At 37.5% G+C, this 26,403-nt stretch overlaps 1 protein-coding gene across 5 annotated transcripts in view; it reads right to left on the minus strand.

Moving 5' to 3' along the window:
* Positions 1-26,403, minus strand: part of KIAA0825 (KIAA0825 ortholog) — a 382,909-nt gene that overhangs the window by 234,470 nt on the left and 122,036 nt on the right. For all 5 annotated transcript variants that reach the window (XM_027037906.2, XM_053221670.1, XM_027037922.2 and 2 more), the window contains 2 exons: positions 24,510-24,692; positions 12,826-12,936 (listed from right to left, as the gene is read on the minus strand). In XM_027037906.2, coding sequence (XP_026893707.1) covers positions 12,826-12,936; positions 24,510-24,692 — 294 coding nt within the window. The remainder of the gene's footprint in view (positions 1-12,825; positions 12,937-24,509; positions 24,693-26,403) is intronic.

Here is a 26,403-nt window from a genome sequence, read left to right on the forward strand (position 1 = left end):
GGTCCACCTTGGCTGCCACCCATGCAATGAAATCCTCACAACCCTTTACTTACCTTAATCCCACCCATCCTTCAATTTGCAGCAAAAACATCACTTTCTCTGTTCAGTCTTCACTAAAAATTTCTCTTCATAGGAGTTTCTATCACTCTAAATTAAAGCACTTATGGCAATTATACACATTTTAGCACTTTATTATTTCATCAAGTAAAGCTTTATCTGTCCACTCAGAGTCAGGCCTTGTCGGGATGCTCGTTTTATAACCCCAAAGCTCCCACCAGTAAACTAAGCTCATTTAAGGGCGCTGTAAATGTTAACTGATTGACTCATATGCTCACAGATGGGTAGGCAAACTCTTTTTAAAAAAGAAGATACTTTGTCACAAGGCTGATTTGAGCAGTGAGAGGATCTGAAGATATAAAATGAAATTTCAAAGCACCTTCCCTTGGTTTGGCTTGGGTTGGCTTGTGTGGCATCTCACAACATTATGATGCAAAATCCTTCAGCCTTACATGAACTTTGGACCCACCCAAAGTGAGATTCTCTGATAACATAACTTAAAACAGAGAAATTCCTTGGGTAATTGATGGGTCACTAAGCTAGGAAAACTCTTGCCCTAGGTGGGTGCTGAAGAGAGAAGCGGGGAGTTAAACTTAACTCTCAGGCCAGAGGAATCAAGGCCTTCAGTTGAAGAGTTCTGAATTACTTTGGGTACTCCCAGACTGGTCTGGCCCTTGCAGAAGTTCCAAACATAGTACCAAAGGATTACACTAGGTGAGTCCTTTGACTGAAACACTAAAGCAAATCTTCACAATGGCTGTCCCTATTCCCATCCTAACTCCCAGGTGCTGACTTCTGGGAACTTGCTTGGGCTTCAATAGATGAAAAGCAACTAGTTGGTAGTAAGTTATATATTAAAAGTGACTTAATTTTTAAACATGTCCTACCTATATATTTCACTTGAGTTGAATGCTGATTTAAGGATACTTTTAATAAACTGAAAGATTTAGTTTGATGGGGTATTGAAAAGGAGGGGATTGTTGAGAGACAAGCTGAAGAAGAAGATAGGAACAGATCATGGAGGGCCTTATTAGGCAAAGTGGGTATCTGGGACTGGTTGAAGAATTTAAGGTACATGAGTTTCCTGATCTGGCTACAGTGTGGAGAGTGGGTTGGAGGGGGTTAGTGTATTTGCTCAGCCCTTTAGACGTGTAATAAAACAAAATAATTTGAAGGTCATTTCATACTACTACATCTGAATACCTGATTATAAATAAAACCACTCATTTACCAGATGGGAAACTGTGTGTTGAAATGTACCTCAATTCTTGGATCTTTCAACTTATCACAGATTTTGAAATGTACAGTAGAATGACTCACTATGAGGAAAAATAAAATATTACAAACATTCCTCAATCACTAAGCTCCGAGTAATAAATGCATTGAGGAGTCTGTGTTGGGCATATGGAGAAGCATATGTTCCCTCATCCTTTGAGCTGGTAGAGCTGTGAATGTGAGATTAGCCTCACAAAAAATGACAGAAAGGGAAATTTTATACATATATATATTTTATATTTTTGTTTCAAATATGTACATGTTGAATTCCAGTATAATACAAAGAAAGAGAACAAAAATTTATGAATCCACTGGAACTCATAAAACTTATACTGGGAGACAAGATGAATTTATGGCTGGGTTTTTTTTAGGCTCATACTCTAATAAGTGCTACATTTCTGGGGCATGAATTAGCCTAAAGAATTTTTCAAGTCCTAGTAGTAAGGAGCAATATAATAATAGGGTTCAATCATTACTGGTTATGAAACTAACAAATTATTTTTATAGAATCTTCATGCAAAACCTAAGCTGTATTTGGGTGTGTTTACTTTATGGAAGCTCATCAGGTAGTTCACTTGTAATTACTGCAATTTTTTTAGTATGAACTCATACTGTAGTAGAAAATTAAAAAAACAAAAAAAAGCTGTGCCAGTATGTATGGGCTTGACTTCCAACCATGGTTGTGCATGAGGCACAGAACAAGAGAAGGCTCTGTAGCAGGTTCAGATTGCATGACCATGGGATCCACTGATCCTACTATATATGTTTCATGAAGATGCTGTCAGACTCGGAAAACATTGGAATGGACTCTAAAATTCACATCTTGGGAATAACACCCAGCAATGTTGGGGCACTGTCCTTCAGGATTTGATATTTACTTTGAACCAATAGCCATTATATGGTACTATGTCCCTAAAAGATAAACTACACGAGTCTGGGAGTCAAGAGTAAAATTAAAAGGGGCCCCCCTCACTGGTGCTCCTAATGATCCACTTGGGGAATCTGTGTTTTCCATTCCCACAACTCCCCATATGTCCTGGAGGAGTAGAGGTTCTGGTTTCCATGGTGGGGTGAGCTGGAGTACACACACCTCTACCAGGGTACCATCAAGAATCCCAATAAACTTAATGTTACAGCTGCCATCTGGTCATTTGTGGCTTCTCATGCCAGCAGTCTAGCAGGCAAAGAAAGGAGTTATTATATTGGCAAGAGTAATGAACCCTAATTATTGAGGAAATGGAGTTGCTATTGCATAAGGGGAGCAGGGAGGAGTATGGCTGTGACTCAAGGGATTCACCAGGGCAGCTCTCAAGGCCCTCCTGAATGTTAATAATCATAACCAGGATGCAGAAATAACAACATTCTGGTAAAGGAATGGTAGCCAGGGGTTCAACTCCTCAAGGATGAATGTCTCAGTGACTCCACTGGGCAAGCAACATAGCCCAGCAGATGTGATTGTCGAGGGTGAGGAGAAGCTGGAATAAGTCACAGAAGGATGTAATGATGATTATCATTTGCAGACTCGGGAATAATTGTAGCAGGAGATACTCTAGCTTGTCCCACTAACGCTACTGCAATAATATTTTTTTAAAGCTGCTTTAGCCAGGCATCACCTTGAAGAATCAATGGTAAGACTCAGAGAAATTAACATGGGTCATGAGTGGATTTCAGTAATGTAAGGGGTACACCAAAGCAGGTGTTGTTAATGTCCCCACATTCTCTTGCTCTTACCCCTCACTTGACCTGGCCTGCATTTCTCTGCCTTCCAGCAAGACAAGTTGGAAGTGCCAGTGAATTAACAGCCCCAGAGCAGCCTTCAACCAATGACTGATGGAAGTTGCTATATAAATGCCTCAGTATCCTTGCTCCCTTGGTGGGATAATGCTGAGATATATGCCTTCCACAATGGCTCCAAGAATTTCCCCAGAAGGTTTAAGTTCTGGTTATTCCTTCGGTAGTTGGCTTGATTACACTAATCTTTATTTACCGTCTTTCTTTCTTCATCCCACTTACCCACTCCCCTTCCAGGGTTTCCTCCACTTAGAAAATAAACTACTTTCACTTGAATCTTTGTCTCTGGGTCTGCTTCTTAGGGAAATCTAAAATAAGACATGCATAGAGACACTTTGAATTCACCTCACTTAATCTTTGTTTCAGGAATACTGAGAAACAACTCAAAGGTCATTTAATTAATAAATATAGCTACTGGACTTTGAACCCAGGTCTTTCTGACCCATGTTCATTCCTGTACTCCATGTTGCGCTCAATTCAACCTGGTTGATATTTGGTGGGTAAGTTATATTTTCCAGCATTGAGTATGTTTGACTCTATTCAACCTCCTGATTGAAGACACCATCTTTTTGACCCAAAATCAAGTTTGTGGTCTTAAGGCTGATTCCCAAATTGGAGCCATGTTATTCAAGGTATCTAGGAGCTGATTTCAACCAGATGGTTCCTGTCATGGAATGCTGGACCAAATTTATACCAGAGGCCAGAAGTTACATGATTCAGAGAACAAAGGCAAGGGCACAACTAAAGAGAAATGGACAGTAAAAGCCTTCAAGTGAGAAAACAAAAACAGAAGAGAAGCCTTGTTTTACTGTACTATTCTTGGCTTTCCAAAACTGATCTTTTACAATCTTCCTAGGTAAATAAGTAAATACAAATATTTAAAGCAATTTTGTCTTCTTTCTCTAGGAAAATAACTTTAGTACCAGAGGAAAATAGTTCAGGGAAAAAAACCCAAGTCTAGGCTCTATGATCTTTATAATTAAAGGTGATTCAATAAACAGAAATCATACAAGGTTCACCTGCACATTTACATACAGCATTTGCCTCGCTTTTTAATAATTCTGTTCACTAAGGTAGATTGACACTTCTAAAGGGTCTCATTTTTTTTTACAGTTGGTTGTACCCACATTATCTGTGTACAAATTAGAGGGTAGGTGTTAAAACTATGAGGAGCTGTGTTATGTCCTGATTTTAGCAAAATTAAACTTTTTAGTTGGGATGACCCCATTTCCCCCAAATCACCCAAAGATATTAGTATCCAAAACTCATAGCCCAGCTCCACACTTTAATATTACATAGGTGAGTGTATGCTACTTCTTAAAATATATAAAATCTAATTTTAATATTTATACATATCAACCATCACTTTTGGACTCCCCTTGAAGTGCTAATTTAGCGACTGAGTCACGAGACACTGGACACTACTGAATCACTCAGTCATCCATTTTGAGGGCAGAAGTTAGCTCTCTAGCACCTTTAATTGTTATTGGTCCCTGTCTACCAGATAATAAATGCCCGTTACAAGGAGTTCAAGAAAGGTCTCCCTTGGCATCACATTTCAGGTAACTGAGGCTCGGTAAGAAAGTGGTTCAATATTCTATTCACTTTACACATTTATGAAGATTCATTTTAACATGTTGGGTAACTGATAAAATCTGCCACTTTCTGAAACATACAGCTCTTTACTAACACAGCAGTACCGAATGACTGTTTAGCAAGTACTGATGTGATGAGGCATGTTAGCTCATTTAATTAATCCTCATGACTCTCGTAGGAGAGTGTCTCAGAAGTCAAGGAAGGAAGATGTTTCAAGATGGAAGAAGTATTGCAAGCTGTTTGCAAGTAGATAGGTAAAATTGTACTGTATGTATGTTTTAACTTTTCCTCCAAAATATAAATATTTCCTATACAAGGAAACTGAAGTTCGTAGAAGTTAAATAATTTTCCAAGATCACAAAACTATAAAAGTCTATAAATCATGTCTGTCTCATGTGAAAACCCATTCTATTATCTCATTGCTGGCTCTAACGCTATATTCTTATTTATATAATACCTTTAAACCATAATAGAAAAGGGAAGATATGAATAAATATCTAGATATATCAAGTACCTAGTTCATTGGACATTTTAGCTTCTTTTAATAACGGATCCACAGACATGCGACTTTCTAAAAAACCTTTTCAATGATCCAGGTGCTTGTTCGCTCACACTCTGGAACAACCACTTAAGAGCTTTGGTGTTAAAAGGCTCTCATTTCTCCTTCCCTGTTGGCTCCAAGTCAAAGCTTGGCACCTCATCAGAGTACAAGATCTCTAAGCTCTTTTCATGAGTCCTGTGGAACAGGCTGTCAGAAGCAGCTGGGAGACCAAAACTCTTTTTTGTCTTCCTCCCCAGATGTTTTATCCTAAGGATACTAGAAGCCACCTCCTCAATAAGACCATGCTTCCTGTGCCTGCGCTTTACCATTCAAATCAAATGTTTGAAAAGAGCTCCATGTACAATTTAGCCTGGCAATATCTGAAACAATACTATAATGATTCATGTGTTCCTTCATTCACTTATTCATTCAACTACTATTTGCTGGCTGATTTCTACATGCTAGGCCATGTATACACAACAGTAAGCAAAAACAGTCACTGTATTACAGAATTTAGTGAAGAATATATGTATAGTTTAAATGACCATACAAATAAAGATAAAATTACAACTATAAAAACTCGATGAAGGAAAAGCAAAAAAGATGCTTTTAGAAAATGCAGTGAGGGGCGCCTGGGTGGCTCAGTTGGTTAAGCGTCTAACTTTGGCTCAGGTCATAATCTCGCAGTTCGTGGGTTTGAGGCCTGCATCGGGCTCTGAGCTGACCGCTTGGAGCCTGGAGCCTGCTTCAGATTCTGTGCCTCCCTCTCTCTCTGCCCCATCCCCACTCACATTCTGTATCTCTCTCTCTCAAAAATAAATAAACATTAAAAAGAAAAAGAAGATGCAGTGAGAAGTGAACCAGTTTTTGTGGTTGGTAAAAGGCTTCCATACAGAGGTCACACTGGAGCTGAGATATGAAGATAAGTTGATATTAACTAGGTGAAAGAGAATAAAGCCATCTCAGGGAAAGGGGAAAAGCATGTGCAAAGATCCTGTGGCAGAAAGGAGTGTGGCACAACAAAGAAATGTAAAAAGGCTAATGTCTGCAGAGCAGAATCACAGGATAGTATGGTATCAGAAGAGGTTGCAGAGGTGGGTAAGCCACACCTACGTAAGTCTTATAGGATGCTAAATGTTTTTGTTTACACTTAAGGACACAGAAGAATTCATGGAAAGTTTTTAAGCCATGAATGTGAAATGATAAAAATTTAGTTTTGAAAATAGATTTGGATTTAAGGAATCTCTGGCTGCAGTTCAGAAAACATTGGACATAGGAGTCAACATACATATAGGAAGAAAACTAAGAGGTCACTGCAGTTACTGAGGAGAAAGATGATTGTTAGGACTAACGCAAAGGTGGGCAATGGACAGCAAATACTAGGGGTTAAAGTAAATGAGACTTAGCAATGGACTGGATATAGTAGGAGAAAAAGAGGGAGGTATTCAGGTTGTCTCCTATGTCTCTGGCTAGAGACTGCATAGAGGTACCATCATCTAAACAGGGAATAAAAGAAGGGGAGCAGTTTGGAGGAGAATATCCTAAGTCCAATTTTGGTCATTTTGAGTTTGAGGTGTCTTTATGATCACCAGGTGCAACCCTCAGGAAGGCATTCAGGTATGGTTGGCACCCATGGATATACGGGTCTGTAGTCCCAGGAGAGGTAAAAATTAGAGACTTGAATCTGAGGGCACACAAGGAGTACAGGAAGCCACAGGCATGTTTCAGTTCACCTGGAAAAGTTCTGCAACAGAACACTAAAGACGTTCGATATTTCATGGCCAGGTCTAGGGAGGTGAACTGGCAAAGGAGACAGAGAAAAAGCAACATAAAAGGAGGAAGAAGATTGGGAGAATATGTCAGGAAGAACTGGGAGAGCATCTCAAGATGGAAGAAGTGGATAATGGTATGTGTAGTTATTTGAGGAAAGGGGCTTTGTCTCCAACTTCATTGTCTACCTCTTTCCTCACCATTAACACCTAGCACAGTGCCTTACTTGGAGAAAACATTTTAAATGCATTTATTGAGAAAATGAATAAACATCTCTTGGTGAACTGGATAAAAGGAAAGACCCACAAAGCATATAATATAATGAAGCCAAAAGTTAATATATTTAGGGAGGGAAAATGTATATAAATATAAAACAGGATTACACTGTGTAAAAAAATAATAGAAACAAAAGCAGAGTGGAAAGAAATATCGGCAGCTCAGAATGGACTGGCCACAAATCCAAACATCATGTTGTCATCATAAAAGAAAATGAGCAGTGTAAAATGAATGGGCTGTTTACTCACACTGATTATGCTACTTGGTTTCAGTGTGCAGTTATGACCTACTTAGGTAAGGAAGACTGGAAAAATATTAGGAAATATTTAAAGAACCACAAGAAGATGAAAGTTTGGAAAATAATAAAAAGCATTATAATATAATGGCATAATTGACTAAGATGGTATTCTTCCTTGAACATTTATATGAAAGCACAGTATGGTGTCATAGTATTAACCTTGAGATTAATATATTCTCCACATGCCTCAGTTTAATCTAGTATGAAACTGATTACCCTTTCTAAATCAACTCACATTGTTAGCCTATGCCAGTGCTAGGGATAATGAATACAGTACATTTCACTTACTGCTTTGAAAATACATTTATTTTCCCTAAAGCAAACTCTTCTAAACTCTATTCCAGGGATTCTGGGAGAACATGAAACATTCTATTTTTACCAATTTATATACTTCATGGGCTTTTGCTAGTAATCCTACAGACAAATTTATGGTCCATACAACTGTGTATGCATTTGTAACTCTTAAGTCTTAATTTCATGTCCCCCTCCTTGCTCTGCTTCTTCCTTCTCACCTACTTTTAATTCATTATCCTAATATATTTAATACTTGTTAAAGGCCAACTTAAATCCTTTCTAAAACAATGCACATGTGCAAATAAACAAGCAAATAGGTGAATAAGTTACTAAGATCCTTCATAATATTAGATATTTCAGTCACCTCTACCCTCAGACGTACCTTTTCTAAAAAAGAAAAGCCTAATATATTTTTAGTTTAGTGTCATCCAACCCATGTGTTTCCCTGAACAGTTCATTTTAGTTGCTAAAGTGAGGAATGGAGTTTTGAAGAATAATTTGGGGGTGAAAAAACATACAGAAACAGCAGGTGTATGTGAGGGAAATGGATGGAAAGGTGGAGATTAAAAAAAAATTTTTTTAACATTTATTCATTTTTGAGAGACAGGGCACAAGCAGAGGAGGGGCAGAGAGAGAGGGAGACACAGAATACGAAGCAGGGTCCAGGCTCAGTGAGCTATCAGCACAGAGCCCGACGTGGTGTTAGAACTCACAAACCATGAGATCGTGATCTGGGCCAAAGTTGGATGCTTGACCAACTACGCCACCCAGGTGCCCCATGAAAGGTGGAGGTTTTTAATGTCACATGATGGTGGTCTAGGAATTCACACTGCAATGTGTCACAAGTATGAATCAATATGTTGAGTTATTTTGAAATACTTTCATTGCTTCTCTGGGTTCCTGTGATTATACCACTGTTCTAAAAGTGTTAGATCTCAGGTCACATGGATCCTGTCTTTCTGAGCATATTCTGTGGACCTGTTAGAGAATAATTATCAGGAAGTATTGCCTTCATGGTAGGAGAGCTCATCCTGTACCTTGCATGGAGAATTCAGAAAGGCAAAAAGGAGAATAAAGGTATTACAAGAAAAGAAACTACATGAAGGTCTGAAGCTGAGAATAAAAAATAATAAAAGTGAAAAGTATGGAATAACTGTGTCTTAAAGACAAGAGAGACTAACAACTGGAGTAGAGAAAGCTGTTGGGTGCTCCAGAAAATGAGCCAGCCCTGTGGGCCAAGCAGAAGCTACAAGAGATTTTTGAGCAGGAGAGTGATATAATGAAAACAGTATTTGAAACATGTTAAATAGTATTCAGATGGACTAAGGTTGTTGTAATGGGTTGGAGAGAAAGGATGGTTCTAAGAGAACAGTCAAGAAAAAATCAACTGAACCTGATAATACACGAGGAACAGGCAAAGAACCAGCTCAGTATGGAAACTATAATCAAGATTCTACCCTGCATGTGTTTCAGAATGATGACACTCCTAATACAAAAGACACCATGTAGAAAGGACAAGGGAAGATTGGAAGGAAGGATCAGTTGAGGACATCATAGTAGATCTCCAGTAATACAGTGGGTCATTTGAGAAATACGAGCAGCCAGACATACAATGTTGAGGGTAAAGGTAAGTGCTTAGAGCTGGAGACGCAAAGCTGGAAATCTGCACAGAGATTATAGGATAAGCCATGTGAACAAAAAAGCAATAAAAAATGGGTTTCTTTTTGTTAAAAATATATATATATATATTAATAAAGACGGTCCTGACTTTCGATGGTTCGACTTACGATTTTTTAGCTTTATGCTGGTGTGAAAACAATAGGCTTTTAGTAGAAACCGCATATCAAGTTTTGAACTTAGATCTTTCCCCGGGCTAGCAAAATGCTGTACGATACGGAGCTGGGTGGTGACAGAGAGCCGCAGCTCGGGCAGCCGTGCGGTCACGGGGTGAACAACCCAGACGCTCACAACCACTCTGTACCCGTTCAGCCATTCCATCTTTCACTTTCAGTAAATAGTCAAGATATTACATGAGATATGCATCACTTTGTTATAAAATAGGCTTGTGTTAGATGATTTTGTCCAATTGTAGGCTAATGTGAGTGTTCGCACCACGTTCAAGGTAGGTGAGGCTGAGCTATGATGATTTGTAGTTTAGGCACGTTAAATGCATTTGTGACTTAACAATATTTTCAAACTTATGATGAGGTCATCAGGATGTAACCCCATCACTAGTCCAGGAAGATCTGTAAAATTAAATTGTTTTCATTATATGAAATACAGAAAATAGGTAAAATGATACACATAAAAATCGAAATTGCTTGCAATCCTACCATATAAAGATAAAAACTATAAGCTCCCTAGCATATATCCTTTCAAGATTTGTTTTTACATACATGCTTTTTTAAAGTTTTTTTTTTGCTTATTTAGGTTTATTTGTTTTTGAGAGAGAAAGATGGAGAGAGCAAGAGAGAGAGTACGTGGGAGTAGGAACAGAGAGAGAGGGAGAGAGAGACTCTCAAGCAGGTTCCGTGTAGTCAGCTCAGAGCCTGATGCAGGACGTGAACTGAAGAACTGTGAGATCATGACCTGAGCCAAAATCAAGAGTCAGACATTTAACTGACTGAGTCACTCAGGCACCCCTCTATACATACTTTTTAATGCTATATGTAAATAATGTGGCATAGTTCAACACTTTCAATTGTATCCCACTTTCCAATAACTGTTCATCCCCTGGGAAACATGGTTCTCACATCCAGCAACCTTGAGGAATCCACACACTAGATCCTTCCCCTGGACATAAACACTATAGATTAGTATGTAAGAGCCCCATAAAAAAGAGCCTTTACATAGTAAATAACTGACAATCTTAGACGTTTCATGCACACCTGTTAACACCTTTCTGAATATGTGCTCTCTAGTTGAGAAGCTTAGGTTCACCGTCCGCCTCCCAGCTTTGAAGTCTTCAGAAAGTCGCTACTTACACATCACTGTACTCTTCATGAAAGAAGCACAGGAATACACACAGACTGGTGAGATATTTAAAAGAGACAATGTGCATGAAGCACCTAGAATGTCTGGTATATAGTTATCATTCGAAAAACTGGGCCAGTTTTGATGTCATAATCAATAACTGTAGCTTCCCTTTAACTATAAATCATAATTATTTGTCATTTTAATATTTTTCAATATCAACCCTTTTAATGACTCCATAGTAGTGTATCATATGACTATCCTATAATTGACTTGTCTCATTCTATATTGTGGGACATTCATTTCCATTTTTTGTCTTTCAGAAATAATGTTTCAGCAGATATCCTCACATATAAAGTTTCATCAGCAGTTCTGATTAATTCCTTATGATCGATTCCTAGAAATTTCTGGGTCAAGGGGAATAAATATTTTTAAGGTTTTTGACACAGCTCACTAAAAAGTCCTCCAGAAAGCATGTACCAAACTGCATTTCTGAGTAGTGACTAAGTAGTGACCCTCATGTGCTAATGTCTGTGTTGGATAATAGTGGAGATTCATTACTACACAGAAGCAGACAGAAAGAAAAGTCTTATTACATTTATACTTGCTGCAGGCATAGAAGAAAGAAAGAAGTTAAACATAAGAAGTAGCTGTTTGAAAGATAAACCCATTTCCATGCTGACTTTCCAGGCCTCTTTCTAGGCTGAGCAACCCTGAAGGGCAAGACTTATAGAGCAATGCCTAAAGTTATAGATGGTTAGAGAGCATAGATTATAGACCTAGGACCTAGGTCTATAGGATATATAGGATGTAGGCTCTACAGCATATAGATTATAGATCAATGGTTATAGATTAAGATGAAAGTGGTACTACTAAAAGATTAAAGCAACTTCTCATTTGTGCAATAATGAATTTTAAAGAGTCAGCTCTTTGCTTTTCAGTGACATAAGAGTCTATTTACATGCAAGCTGCTGGGTACTGAAATGACAGGGTATTGGCATTCCATTTCTAGGAATCAATCATAAGGAGTTAATCAGAGATGGTGAAAATGTTTTATTTGTAAGTGAAGTAACAACAATACACTTGAATATAGAGTCTTATGTGCCACTGACCTCGGATTCCCCATTACCTATATGGAGACAGCAACTTAACAGGTCAACAGGGTATATCTATTGTATTTATGGAGACTTTGTGTAGGAGGTTTACACACCCTTATTTCTGGGTATGACTCTTGTTCCTCAAGAGTGAGATACACTCAGTAAATTTAGAGAGTGAAATCATGGATAGTGTATTTCCAAGGTGCATCAAGAATGTATGGTGATTAACAATACCTCCTTCAGCTATACATGATATATTTATTCACAGATACCAAGCAAAGGTCCTCTCCAATGATATATTCAGTGAAGAATCAAACTGACACTCTATATAATGCCACCAAATGTCATCAGATTATTCTGGAAGTATATTTCATGCTTTAAATGATTTTTCTTATGTTTAAATGCTGTTAATTAAATAATAAAAGTTAAAGACCCTATTCATAATTTTTAAAGTTTCGCCTCTCTCAACTTTTACCTAAGGCTCTGAGTTAGTTTACATGAATTATCCAGTTTTGCTGTTTTTTTTTTTTTTGATAATTAGTTGTAGTACTGTCAAATCCCCAGTCATAGATCAAAAAGGATAAATTGTAAGATGGCTAAGCAATTAGAACCACTAAATTCCAAAAATTAACAATTTGCCATTATATCAGTAAAACCATGTTAGTAAATGATTATGTAGTTTGTATCCTGGATTCTTGAGCTAATAAAAAAAGAAGTAATACTTTTTACTTACCTATATAATATAAAATTTTGTAAGTTCTTTTTGTGAGATGTATTTACCTCGATGAGTAAAAGTTTCTCCTAAACTTTAAAGAAATCACCGAATTTTACATAGTAAAGCATTTAGAGGTTCTCACCTGAGTAAAGAAGGGTAGAAATGTGATATGCAAGAAAACCAATGTAATGGTTGCTTAAAAAATGGTTTCATGGAATTTGAAGCAGAGTCATCCATGCCATGCTGAAAAGTCCTGGGGAAATAAAATAATTATTTCATAATATACAGAAAACATTACCCATGAAGACCATCAAAACTTTTTATTCTCACTTAGTCAAAGTTAATGATTTTACACAAAATGATATTGTGTTAGAATGGACAATGCATTCATCCACTTGGAATCTGTGTTAATAGGTAACACAGAGGCCACCATATAGCAATCCTTATACTTAGAAAGGTCTGACAATATCATCATTATATTAAAATTCTCATTATAAAATTTGTCAAACATAAATGTATAAAGAATAGGACAGTAAATACCATTTCTATCTCCCTCCTCAACCTAGATCCAATAAATGTCAATATTTTGTCATATTTGCTTCATTTATGTAAGATGTTTAGCATAAAGATACCTCTCTTTATTCTTTAAAGTGATTTATAAATACTAAACAATTAATGAGAAGTTATAATTAATTCTGTATGCTCTAAGAGCCTATAGAGAGCTTATAAAGAAGAATTTAACTGTAAAATATATGACTATGATTTCAAAATTAGAACAATTTGGCCAGAATATCTGGTTTACAACTATCTTTGGAGAAGTGACTATAACATTTTTCTTGGTTGGCCCAAATTCAACAATAAATCTTGAGGTAATAAGAAAGAATTTGCTACATAAAATCTTTAGTAGATAGCTTGGTTAATAAAATTTTTATCATAACAGGAGACTATACTTGCCTACATGGAGTGAGGAATAACAACTGGGAATATTTTAGAAATGGAATTGTTTGAAGTGGTACTCTCTTTATATATAGTACAGGAACAACAGCGTCTTTAAATAATATGTAGAACAGAATTCCATTCTGAAAACCCTTCCTACCTTTTCATTCCATATCCTGCTTCTTATAATATCACACTTTCCAAATTTGACATGACTCTTCTCAGTCTGTCTTGCCAAATTGAACACCTTCTAATTAAATATACTTCAACATTTTTTAGACTTTAATATATCTCTTCTTTGAATATTTATTTATTTATTTATTTATTTATTTTGAGAGAGAGAGAGAGAGAGTGAGAGAGAGAGAGAGAGAGAGAGAGAGTGAGAGAGAGAGAGAGAGAGAGAGAGAGAGAGAGAATGAGCAGAGGAAGGGGAGAGGGAGACAGAGAATCCCAAGCAGGTTGCATACTGTCAGTGCAGAGCCTGGTGTGGGGGTTGAACCCACGAACTTTGAGATCATGACCCGAGCTGAAATCAGGATTAGGAGTCTTAACTGAGTGAGCCACCCAGGGGCCCATAATATATCTCTTCTTTGAAAGCCATTTTTTTCTTACTAATTTTTTTTGTTTGTTTTTTACTAAATTTCAGAAAGAACAAAAGTTACTAGACAGGCTTCAAAATGAGGCTGTCATATTTCCAAACCTTACATTACACTGTGTGAACCAAGCAGAAGCTTAGATCAGGATCCTAGGATACGCTTTTCTAAGGAGTATGGACTTTGTGCCAGCAGTGAGGAATCACTGAAGACTTTAGAGCATGGGAGTTATATCAGCTATCTTATATTTTCAAAAAATCACTTGTGCAAAAGTGTGGAGTGTTGACTAAAGAGATCAAGGCTAGGGAAGATTAGGCAGAAGAGAACAATGCCCTAAACCAAAGTAAGAGGCAGAGGAGACAGGGAGTAGGAGACAAATATAAAAAATATAAAATTAATAGAATCAACAATATTCATTCCCTAAAGACATGGGGTTGGAGATGGCACAGGGAGAAGGTAGAAGGAGAAGGGCTAAGGGTTAAGAGAAACCTGGGATGGCTCGAAGGCATTTTACTTAGTTTCAGATATATTGAGGGAACTGCAGGAATTTGAAGTATATCCAAAGAGAGACATCCACTTGAAACTTAGATTTGCTGATGTAACATATACAAGAGATATCTAGGGGGAAGATATTGATGTGGAAGTCATTAGCATAATGGCAAAGCCAAGGGGATGGCTGAATTCACCCAAAAGAAAGTGTAAAAGGAAAAGAGATGGTCTGGAACACACTGACAATTAAAGGATGAAGTGAGAAAAAGAAGCACTCAAATGAAACCAAGAAGGAATAATCAGAGATGCAGGCAAAGAGCCAGGAGAAAGTGATGTCAGGTAAACTAAGGGAAGAAAAATGGCCAGTAGTGATAAAAGCTGCACAAAGGGTAATTGAACGTAGGGACAAAGATTTGAGCTGGCAACTGGGTAGGCATGGATGACCTGGCCCACGTTTTTTGTTTAGCATGATGAGGGCAGTTGCAGTGCATTGAACGAATGGTAGGTGTGAAAGTGCAGACAATGAGTGCAAACTACATTTAGAAAGGAAACATAAAAATAAAGAAAGAATTTTTTTTTTTTTAAGTAGGCTTCACACTCAGCACAGAGCCCAGCGAGGAGCTTGAACTCATGACCCTGAGATCAAGACCTGAACTGAGATCAAGAGTTGGGTGCTTAATTATCTGAGCCACCCAGATGCCCCCAAAAGAATATTTTTAAATGTAAAAGAGTCTTTGGAGAAAGAGTCAGAAGACAGAAAGAGTATTTAAAAGACTACTGCTACGGAGTAGGAGGTAAATGTGATCGAGAGCTCAGGTGAAAATATTTGTTTTCGTTGGGAAAAGAGATACATTGATCGAAGGATTTAGAGGGAGTAAGGATAGAGATAATTATTAAAATGGAAATGAGAAGTTAAAGTACATTCATGATGATCTAGGTTTTCTCAGAAAAATATAGGGGCAAAGTCATCTGCTAACAAATAGTGGGATAGGGCAAGGTGGAGGATTTGCTAAAGTGGAGGAGGATGGAAGAGAAAGCCACCCAGATGTAAGACAAAGACTGGAGTTATCAGAAAGTACAATAGGCCAGCTAAGTGAATGTCACGGGCAGTGTTCCAAATTCTGGATGGAGAGGCCAAGAAAGTGAGGGAAGAGAGAAGGGACATGCACTAGCAAGGGAGCTAGGAAGGAGAAGGAGCAAGCGTTCTGGAAAGAAAGAAGACCTCATAGGAAAGCAGTCTGAAAGAAAAGGATGGGACAAGAGATGAAGGGCTTGATGAGAGACCAGTAGGGATCGGAGGCTGTGGTATTGTAACCTCTGCCCATTTTACCACCTACATGATTGAGCCCTTTGCATAAAGTCCGTTCTGTCTAATTATCTGGGGGGGGGGGGGGCAGTTCATTTCTCCAAGAATGAAAACCTTACCTAGAAAGTACTCTCTGCCATGGTCAGCTGGCTCTCTAGACTGCTCTACCTCAAAACCTTATAAAAAGTCTTCCCTGACTAAGAAATTTTCTATCTCACCACCTCATCCCTGTCTATGGTCTTATTTTGCTTTGTTTCTTCTTAGGACTTAAGTTTATCTCCGATCCTCTTACATTTATTTTTTTGCTGTCTGTTCTGTACCCACGGGGAGGGTCACTGAAGATTATCTAGAGGCAGTGCACGGGCACATGCAGGAGCTCTGGAGCCAGACGGACTGAGTTTGTATTTTGGTGTTTTGGGTGGGCTTTTTATTGGACACACAGTGTGGTTTGACAATTTATTCAGTTTCAGTTTTCTCATTTGTAAAACAGTAAAAAAGAAATAATAATCACCTCACGAGGTCAGCGTGATGATTGAGATAATGCACATCAGGACCAACATATGTAACATATTATCAGCATGAAAACAACGGTTGTAAACACTTCTTAAGAAGGTCTACAGCTATCTCAGAGTCTAAATGGTTGCCTAATTACAGTTTCATCCTTGAGATTAGAAAACAATAATGGAGAATCTAAGGATAATGGAATGGTTATTTGGAATGGTGTGAAAACTTCTCAGACCACAAACCACTGGCAATACAGTATTTCCCAGAACACTTCTGCCAGTACCTAAGCTCTTTTATTCCGCTCATGGTTTCTCAGTCATCCCAGTAATAGTAGGGTTATTTGGCTATAAGAAATGTTATGGCAGATGTTTATGGTCTCAGAGGGGGTGGGATCTGTATAAGCATTTAATTCCACAGCAAGATCCCAAATTAGTGTCATTATTCTGGAGAGTATAACAGGGTGAAAATTGGCCCACAAGCCTCAATGGGGGAATGAAATGATGAGCTGGCTATTAGATAACCTCTAATGATGTTTTGGTATACGCTTAAAAGAGAGGATGCTCTAAATAATTCATAGTGGAGAATAAAACACAATCATATGAGCCACAGAGTTATATTTTCCACAAGACTTAAAAGAACTTTGATACAGCAAATTTAAATACTCTTTAAAAAATAAGTAATTGTCCATAGGTTGAAGCAAAATACATTTCCTCACATTTCCAAATTAGCAGACTATAAAGATGTTTTTGCTTAGGGGGAAAAATGTGAATTGGGGGAAATTCCTTGCCTTTGCCCTTCCTCCAGCATCAGCTGACCTTTGCCCCTTCCCTCTCACTAACATCAGACAGACTCTGCAGTCTTCACAGCATGCCACTTGGGCCCTCTGCCCCAGATTCAGTCTCTTGTGGGTCTGTGATGTACAAGTATGTTGCCTTCCTTCCTTTCTTCATTAACAAAACTGAATGACTTTTGGGGGCTTATGCAGCTAGCTGCTGCTAGAAAGAAAGAAATCCAATGCACATCAAAAGTGAGAACAACTGATAAGCAAAAAAGAGTTAGCTGGGTTTTATGCTTCTCTTGTGCCACCCTGCTTTTGGCTGCCCTCCCAGGAGAACTCTGTCTCATAATATGATGCTAATGGATTAAATCTCCAGGATGGAATTGAGGCAGCAGAGGGATGTAAGTTTCACAGGGGTAGAGGGGCCAGGCCAGACACCTCACTTCTGTGTCTACCATAGTGCCTAAGCCACTGGAGGTGCTCAAGAAATTAAAGTACCAAGAGAAGACCACAAGTTCAGAAGAAGTAGAATTAGTTTGAAACTGAACTACAGAGATAGCAATGGAATATTCGAGACAAGGAAGACATGCAAGCCTTTCTGATGTCTCAAAAATCACAATTAACCATGAACGTGTAGAGAGAGCCAAATTCAATCTACTTCACCATTTTATTTATTTTTATGTTCATTTATTTTTTAAATGTTTATTTATTTATGTAGAGAGAGGAAGAGCAGGCATGCACATCCACGGGTAAGGGGCCGAGAGAGAGAGAGAGAGAGAGAGAGAGAGAGAGAGAGAGAGAGAGAATCCCAAGCATGCTCCATGCCCGGCATGGACCCTGACACAGAGTTTGATCCCATAACCTAGGCCAAAATCAGGAGTTGGACACTTAACTGACTGACAACCACACAGGTGCCCCATCTACGCCACCATTTTAAACACAGTTCTAAGTCATTATTTTGCTTTCATAATCCAGCATTACCCCTGGGACTATAAATAGTTGCATGAATATCATTCAGTGAGAGAAATTAAGGTAAGACACTTAGGATAAACAATGGCTCCCCACACTTCTCCTGCCCCCTGCCTTATGTTTCTCATGATGAAAATAACTCTTTGAGGTTAGACAATAATGATTTGAATTTGGAAAATGACTGGCACAATGCTTGGACAGACTGTAGGTACACAGCAGACATCGGTTAAAAAAAAAAAAAGAAAAGAAAAGAATGGGGCGCCTGGGTGGCTCAGTTGGTTGAGGGTCTGACTTTGGCTAAGGTCATGATCTCCTGATGGTTTGTGGGTTTGAGCCCCACATCACCTTGCTCTTCTCAGCACAGGGCCTGCTTCGGATCTTCTGTCCCCTCCCCCATCCCTCCCCCACTCATGCTTTCTTAAAAATAAATAAAAACATTAAAAACAGAAAAAAGAAAAAAGAATGAACAGTGTCAATGAAGATGAATTTCAGGGGCCATCTGTGACAAGCAATCTTGAGTGGTATATAGCCAAAGGGCAGATGGAGAACAGGACAGATGGTGGTGAGGCAGAATAAGACTGGATCCCAGAAGACAGGGCTGGAACCAGCTAGTCAAAGATTCAGGGCACAGGCCTTCTTCAAAGGTCATGACTAGCCCTTCACCAGTGTTTTACTTTATTACCTTATTAGAATCACATATTAAGGCTGTTTGTGATTAGAATCACATATAGGCTTAAACAAAAAAATAGAAAGTTTATTCAAAAGCAATGTTTAGAGGAAGGGGATTATGGGGATCATTTAATCTAAACAAAATGGCTAAAACAACTAACTTCCCTTTCTGAATCCTTTTGCATTCTGCCACTTTTTTTTTAACATGTTAATTATTTCAATTTTTATTTCTATTCAGTACGTACTTATTTTTTAACAGCTTTATTAAGGTGTCTAATTCATACGACAAACTTTACTCATTTTGAGTTTACAGCAAAGTGGTTTCTACTATATTCACAGAGTTGTGCAAACTTCACCACTATCTAATTTTATATTTTCATTAGCCTCAAAAGAGATCCTACACCTATTAGGAGGTATGACCGATCCTCCCCTCCTTTCAGCCACTGGCAACTGACTAATCTACCTTCTGTCTCTCATTGCTTATTTTGGAAATTTCTAGTAAAACAAACCTTACAATATGTACTCTCTTTGGTCTGGCTTTTTTTTTACTTCACAAATGCTTTTGAAGTTCAGCCCTGAGGTAGGAAGCACCTGTCAGCACCCCATAGTTTTTTATGGCTGAATGATATTCCCCTGTATGGATAGGCCACATTTTGTTTGTCCATTCACCAATTGATGGGCATTTGGGTTCTTTTCACTCTGTGCTATTATGAAAAATCCTGCTATGAACACTGTGTACAAATCTTTGTACTGACATACATTTTTGCTTTGTTTACATATATACACCTAAGAGTAAAACTGTTGGGTCAGATGACCACATGTTCAACATTTTACATAAGCATACTCTATGCTTAACGTTTTGAGGAACAACTTGCTTTCGAAGCATGCCAGGCACTCTAGCAATATGAAAATGAAATTTTAGTCTAACATGCTCTGCTTTGTGAGGGACAGTGACATACTTTAAAATAAATAAGTAAATAAAAAGGCTAAGACCATAACCTCAAAATGATTACCTAGTGTTGGTTTGAAACCAGAGACACAGCATTGAAATACCTTGGGATTTAGTTCTTCAAAGCCATATTGGTGATACCAAGTGAACCCCAAAATAGTAGGTCTGCTATTCTGGTCGTAGTGGTCAATATTCTGGCCTATTTCTGATGATTCCGGGTTTTGCCTGTTAGGTTGGCACTTGTACTGAAAATCATCCTTCTGTGTTATTAAATATTGTAACACTGGGGACAGGACAGTGGCTATGTGTGTGTAAATAAATTCAATCTTAACATGGAAAATTTTATTAGACTTTACTTGATGGTAGATACTTCGTCTTGCTCAATGCTATAATCCTGGTGCTTAATCCCTGTGCTTAATCACAGGGGCTAGAGAGGCAGCAACATTTGTTGAATTGAAAACGAACTGCATTTACCTAAAATTCTACGAATTTAATTTTAATTTGCTACAGAGAAACTAAAATTAACATTCTATGCAAGCAAAATGCAACATACAAAACCATGTTGGGGTATGTATATGAATGTGCACTGAGTATACTTTTGAATGTGCAGTTTAACTGCCTTTATGAAACATCTACAAGCAATAGGCATTTTGGAAAAATACACGGTGAATATTTCATGTTTCAGCACGTCTCTTTCCCTGGAGGACAAACTTAAAGTACTCCTTTTATAACATTCTAACAGAAATCTACAAAGGAGAGTTAAAAGAGAACACACATTTTTGCAAACAGGTTTCATTCTTCCTGAAAAGATTTTAAAATCATGTATTCCTGCCCTGGGATTTAGTGGTCCTACGTTAAACTCAGAAAGGAAAATACATTCAGTTTATCTGTCAGAACTACTTGGAAGAAAGGCAGTCACCTTCAAAAAAAGGCATATCACATGTAGTGACAAATGTCAGGTACAGTTTATGAAAAATTCAGTACTATCAACATCTGATTGTTACTTTTCACCAATCCCTCAAAGCACAGCTTAATTTTTAAATGTGAGCTAGAGATATATTTTTTCCTTCAATACTAATAATATGACAATTGCATACTCTGGTTGTGAAAAGAAGCTCAATAAGTCAATAGGTTCCTTGCAACACACATACAATTTTTTCCTACTTGGTAAAGATCACCCTGTAGATTTCCTTTGTCAATATAAAGCAAAATATATTTCAAAGATTACACTGGTATTCTAGAAAAACAATCATAACATTTAAATCAACTTGAATGGATACAATCTGTGAAAATTTATACAAAGTGAGAAATATTGAAAAGGAAAGTACCTAGACTTTGTTCATGCTTAAAGGCAACGTAGCTATCTGTGTTTTATATTAAGAAAAACCAGAGGTGGTGCTTGGTGTAAAATGTTCTGTAATCCTGGTTGAAATTAGCAATTTAAATTGGTTGAATGAGGTTACAGTGCAGTATCTAATGCACAAATCACAGAGATTTGAGTACTTGCATAGTTGTTAAAAAAATGTACCAAAAGGCCATGGGTTAACAATAATCAATGTATGTTACATTATTATTATTAAAATGTGCAATCTTTGATAATAATTTATTTGTTTTACAAATGTATTGGGGGGTTAAAATTTTTCTATTCATCTGTGACAAACCATGAAATTCAATATTGCTTACCATGACCAATCCATGAAATTTGTCAACTTTGTTCCTGATTTTCACAGGGCCTTCCTCTCAGATGAAATGACCCATTGAACTAAGAGCATAGCAATTTTTTCATCTATGGTAAATCAGTTTAGTTTACTAGGATTTATTACGTGCTTCAGACCTTGAGCTTTTTATGATTATGAACTATTATGCATATAATCCCAAACTTACAGCAATTTATCTTACTATTTCTTCCCCTTCCTGAAAGAATTCTCCATTTCTAAAATTAGTTCTTCTTGCCAGAAGAAACAATCTATAAACAATGGGTTTGTTGAAAGTCAAAGAGTGGGTGAATATTATAGGGAAGGTGAAATCAAACTTGTTAATTACTCTTAGAATTTCTAACACAGAAGTCTCAAAATTCACTGAAAATCAAGATTTATAGATTTCTCCTACCAGAATCTTCCAGGAAGGAATACTTTACCTAATTTATCCTAAGAAATAAAAATATTCATCATTTTTCCTACCCAAGAAACTACAAATATGCAATTATCTAGTCTTTTGAGATAAAGTGACTATTTTGGAGGAGAGTTTAAAAAAACTTGTATAATTATTTTATGATAAGATCTACTCCAGCCTCTTCTACAATATTACCAATTTGAATGAAATAAACCAGAAAAGTAGTGCAAAATTTTAATTTCCCTAAATCTTATTTACTATGTAATATCTTTCAATATTTTAAAAATGCAGTTGCTGGGGTGCCTGCGTGGCTCAGTTGGTTGAGCACCCGATTCATGATTTCGGCTCAGTCATGATCTCACAGTGTGTGGGATTGAGCCCCGCAGAGGGTTCTGTGCTGACAGTGCAGAGACTGCTTGGGATTCTCTTTCTCCCTCTCTCTATCTGCCCCCACCTCACTTGTGTGCACACACACACACTCTCTCTTTCTCTCAAAATAAATAAATTTTCAAATAAAGTAAAAACAAAAATAAAATGCACTTGTCGAGTCTCTGCTTTGTTGTCCTGCCCATTGTTCCCCTGCAGTGTATTCAATTAACTTCTATCTCCTTTGTTCTGCCTTGGGTGAATTCTTTCACCACCCTACCACCAGCCTTCACCTGATTGGGTCACCCCACATTTGGTGGCTCTCACAGGGAACCTCTGCTGGTCTGGGACTTCCCTTGGATTATCTGGGAACTTCTTGGGACTCTTCCCTTGGTGGATGGATTCTAGTACTCGTTGGGAAACTGAAGACCTCAGGAGGAGGTTATTCTTCCATGAGGATCCAAACTCCAGGGGGAACCAGTTCCCCTCTTGCCCTTTGGAGGGACACTTTCCTCCCTCTCCCTTACTCTTCTCAGCCCTTCTGTGGTCTAACCCTAGTACGCCTCATACAACTGAAGATCTCTAGCCCAGGTGGCTCCCAGGTGTGGTCTGAAGGTCTGAGGGTAAACAAGTTGGACTGCCCATGCCTGTGAGGGCAAAGGACTTCTGTCCTCTCTCCCACTCCAACCCCCTGAGGCATCCATCCCCAAAGTGTGGCAGCTCATCCAGGGTCAATCCACACGTTAGGGAATTGGTTGGAACGCTTTCCTGATGCTGGCTATCTCTCAGTCACCTTGCTTCTTTCCACCCTTCTTTTTTCCCTTTGTTCCTGAGGATCCAGGCACCACCTTGATCTGTAGGCAAAATCTGTTACTATCTGTCTGATTGAATCCAACAATTCCATGAATCAACAAGGATTCCAGCCCACACCATGGGAGGATCCGCTCCCCCTAAATTCTATGGAGCTGGCCACCAGCGAATTTCACTCGAATTGCCTATCAGCTTGTTGATCTAATACCATGCTCTGGTCTATAACTGCACAGAATGTCTGACGGACTGACAATTTTAGGTAGGGACAGGTGCCTCCCCTGTCTGGCATGAAGCAGCTAATGAAGACGATACCTCTGCCCAAATGCCAAAGATTTGTCATTGTTGACCTGTCAGGGGGGAATATAGAGGCCACTTTTAGGCAACAGGCTTGAGCAATGGGTAGAAGGGCCCACAGTGACCGCTGAACTGAATGCAAACAGGCTCTTTAAACAGCCCACCTCAATATATCTATAAGCCCTAGCTGGCCAATGGGCTGCTTACAACCCCGCACAGGTACCAAAAAAGGAAAATTCCATACATTCTTATACCTCCTCACTACCACCCCCTTAACTGTAGCCCCCATCACTGTCTCCTGGCAGGCAGTCTCTCCTTTGCTCTTTTGCCTGGTGCTTCCTTGCAGTATATTCAGTAAACTTCTATCTCTTAAAAAAAAAAATGCAATTGCTGAGGCACCTGGCTGACTCAGTCAGTAGAATACATGACCTCTGATCTTGGGGTTTTGAGTTCAAAGCTCATATTGGGCATGTAGTTTACTTTAAAAAATAGGTAGATAAATAGATAGATACACAGACAGAAAATAAAAATTCAATTACTTAATCCTATTTCTACTTGCCATTACTAGCTTAGGCACTCAGCCTGCTACTAAAAATGCAAATCTATGGCAGATTAACGGACAGTATGGAACCATTAGGTTTCGTCCAGATTTGGGAATATTTTAGAATCCTCTTTTAAAATTTTTCAATTAAAGCAAATTACTTCATATAAAATTAAAACTAAAAACTATTTTCAAAAAGCCATTAAATATGATTTTCTTTTTCTATGAAATGATTAAAATAACTGACTATTAATATAATCATTTAAACAATTCAAATAGTGAAGCCCAGGATAATCCTGATCCTACTGGAGCCTTAGCATCTGAATAAGATTGATAACAAAGATACAGCACAGTATTAGTTCCTTTCGTAAAATGGCCCAATTTACAATATCAAAAATGTACTTCAAAATATCTCTATTCGCTGCTTCACACAATTCAATAAGTAGTATAAAAATAACTTTAAGTCACATTATATACCCTAATAGCTAAAAAAATATGTTTGATACTTACTGATATAATTCAGTTAATGGTGAAGTCAAAATGACTAATGTTGTAAACAGATTATTACAATGGGTATGAATTTTAAAAATTTTATCATCTATATACTGATGGGGATTCAAAAGCTTCTGTACAGATGTGCAAATTGACCATAATAAGTTCTCAGTGCATATTAAAATTGTCGTCACATCAAGTCTATTGGAAAGAAAAAAGAAAATCTTGTTAAGCAAAATTGTTTCTCTGACTGGGACATACACTATCATCCCTATCTCTTATATCAAACAAATGTAAGGATAGAAATATTTGGTTAGATATCAGAGCTTCAGAAATCAAAGACAAACAGAAAACAACAAAGCTTAGCGTTTGAGTTTCCAGGTGTTAGATGACCCATATACCACTATCTTTAGGAATAGTGAGGTCCCTAATACTAAAATATGTTGGGAGGGCTTTTTTTTTTTAAAGGTTTATTTTTCATTATTAGGATACTGTTCAAAAAGCTCAAGACACTTTCCTTCAAATTATGTCCAACAAAAAAGGAGGCAGATTAAAAGAAAATTTGCTATTACCCACATACATATGATAGGTAAAGTTTTGATAAGAGAATAATTCTCCTTATCCAAGTACAAGCTGTCAAAAGAAAGTTACAAGTTTGGGTAAACACATTTCCCTAGCAAGTGGGAGGGGAGAAAAAAATGAGACCAGAAGCACAAATGGAGAAGCCTATAGTTTCAGAAATTTTCAATATTGAATAAATTTGTGGAAACTTTGTTGTATTATATAATCTTATTCATAAACTCATTTGTTTCTATCTTTCTTTTGTTTCAACAGAGACCCAAAGATCTGTTCAAAGATTATTTTGGTATATGACTGACTGAATTGTATAAACCTCAGTTAATTTCCTCTTTTTTTTTTCTTTTAAATTCAGTGTTGAAGAAATAGAAGATAGAAATTATGAAGTGATAAGAAAACAAATAAATCTGAAGATCTTTTAAATGACATTTTGGCCTCAAGTTTATTATATATGTAAAATAAATTTATACATATACTACATATTACAACGATTACATATATATAGTTTTAGCCATACTAAAAACATCAATAATCGCCTTTAGGAAGGTTTAACTGCAATTATCATCCACTTTCTCTAATTGTTAACTAAACAATTACAAATCGAAGATATCTACACACACACACACACACACACACACACACACACACACACGATCTGATTTCCACAGTAATGGTGGTTTAGTATTAACCATTCAAATACGACAACTTATTTATTTTACTTAAAAAAACTAGAAGAAATAATTCTAGCATTTCATGGCATTTTTATGTAACCATCCAGAAAACAAAAACCAAAAGTCTCCATCGTACAGTTAATTAACTATACTACCAAGTTCATGAGCTAATAGTAAATCTGATTTCACACACATCTCATGACTTGCCACCTCCGAGTCAAAAGTGATTTAATCTACATAAGGAAAAGAATGAAGGTACCCTTTGCTCTCAAAAAAAGCCTTTCCATCTATTCTTCAGAGTTCAATGATTTAAAAATGTTTGGTCAGTAATTCAAAACAGCCTTTGCAAAATACCATATTTATGAAACACTGTAGCAGGACCTAAATACCCTTCAAATGCAGCATGTTTTACAAGAACATGATCAGGAAATGATTCCCACTGCCAAAAAGAAAAAAAACAAAAAACCCTCTGATGTCTTTAGATTCCTCCAAAAATATATCTGAAAAAAAAATCTTTTATACCTAAAAGACATTTCTTAATCACATTGATGAGAATATTTAGAAAACAAAAGCCTTTTCTTCATATGGCCTGTTGTCATGTAGGCAAATTTTTGTAAAGGTCATTGCCTAGATGTCTCATGGACCTGGACTATATATAATTTAGT

The sequence above is a fragment of the Acinonyx jubatus genome, chromosome A1 (genome assembly GCF_027475565.1).
Source record: "Acinonyx jubatus isolate Ajub_Pintada_27869175 chromosome A1, VMU_Ajub_asm_v1.0, whole genome shotgun sequence".
Taxonomy (NCBI): Eukaryota; Metazoa; Chordata; class Mammalia; order Carnivora; family Felidae; genus Acinonyx; species Acinonyx jubatus.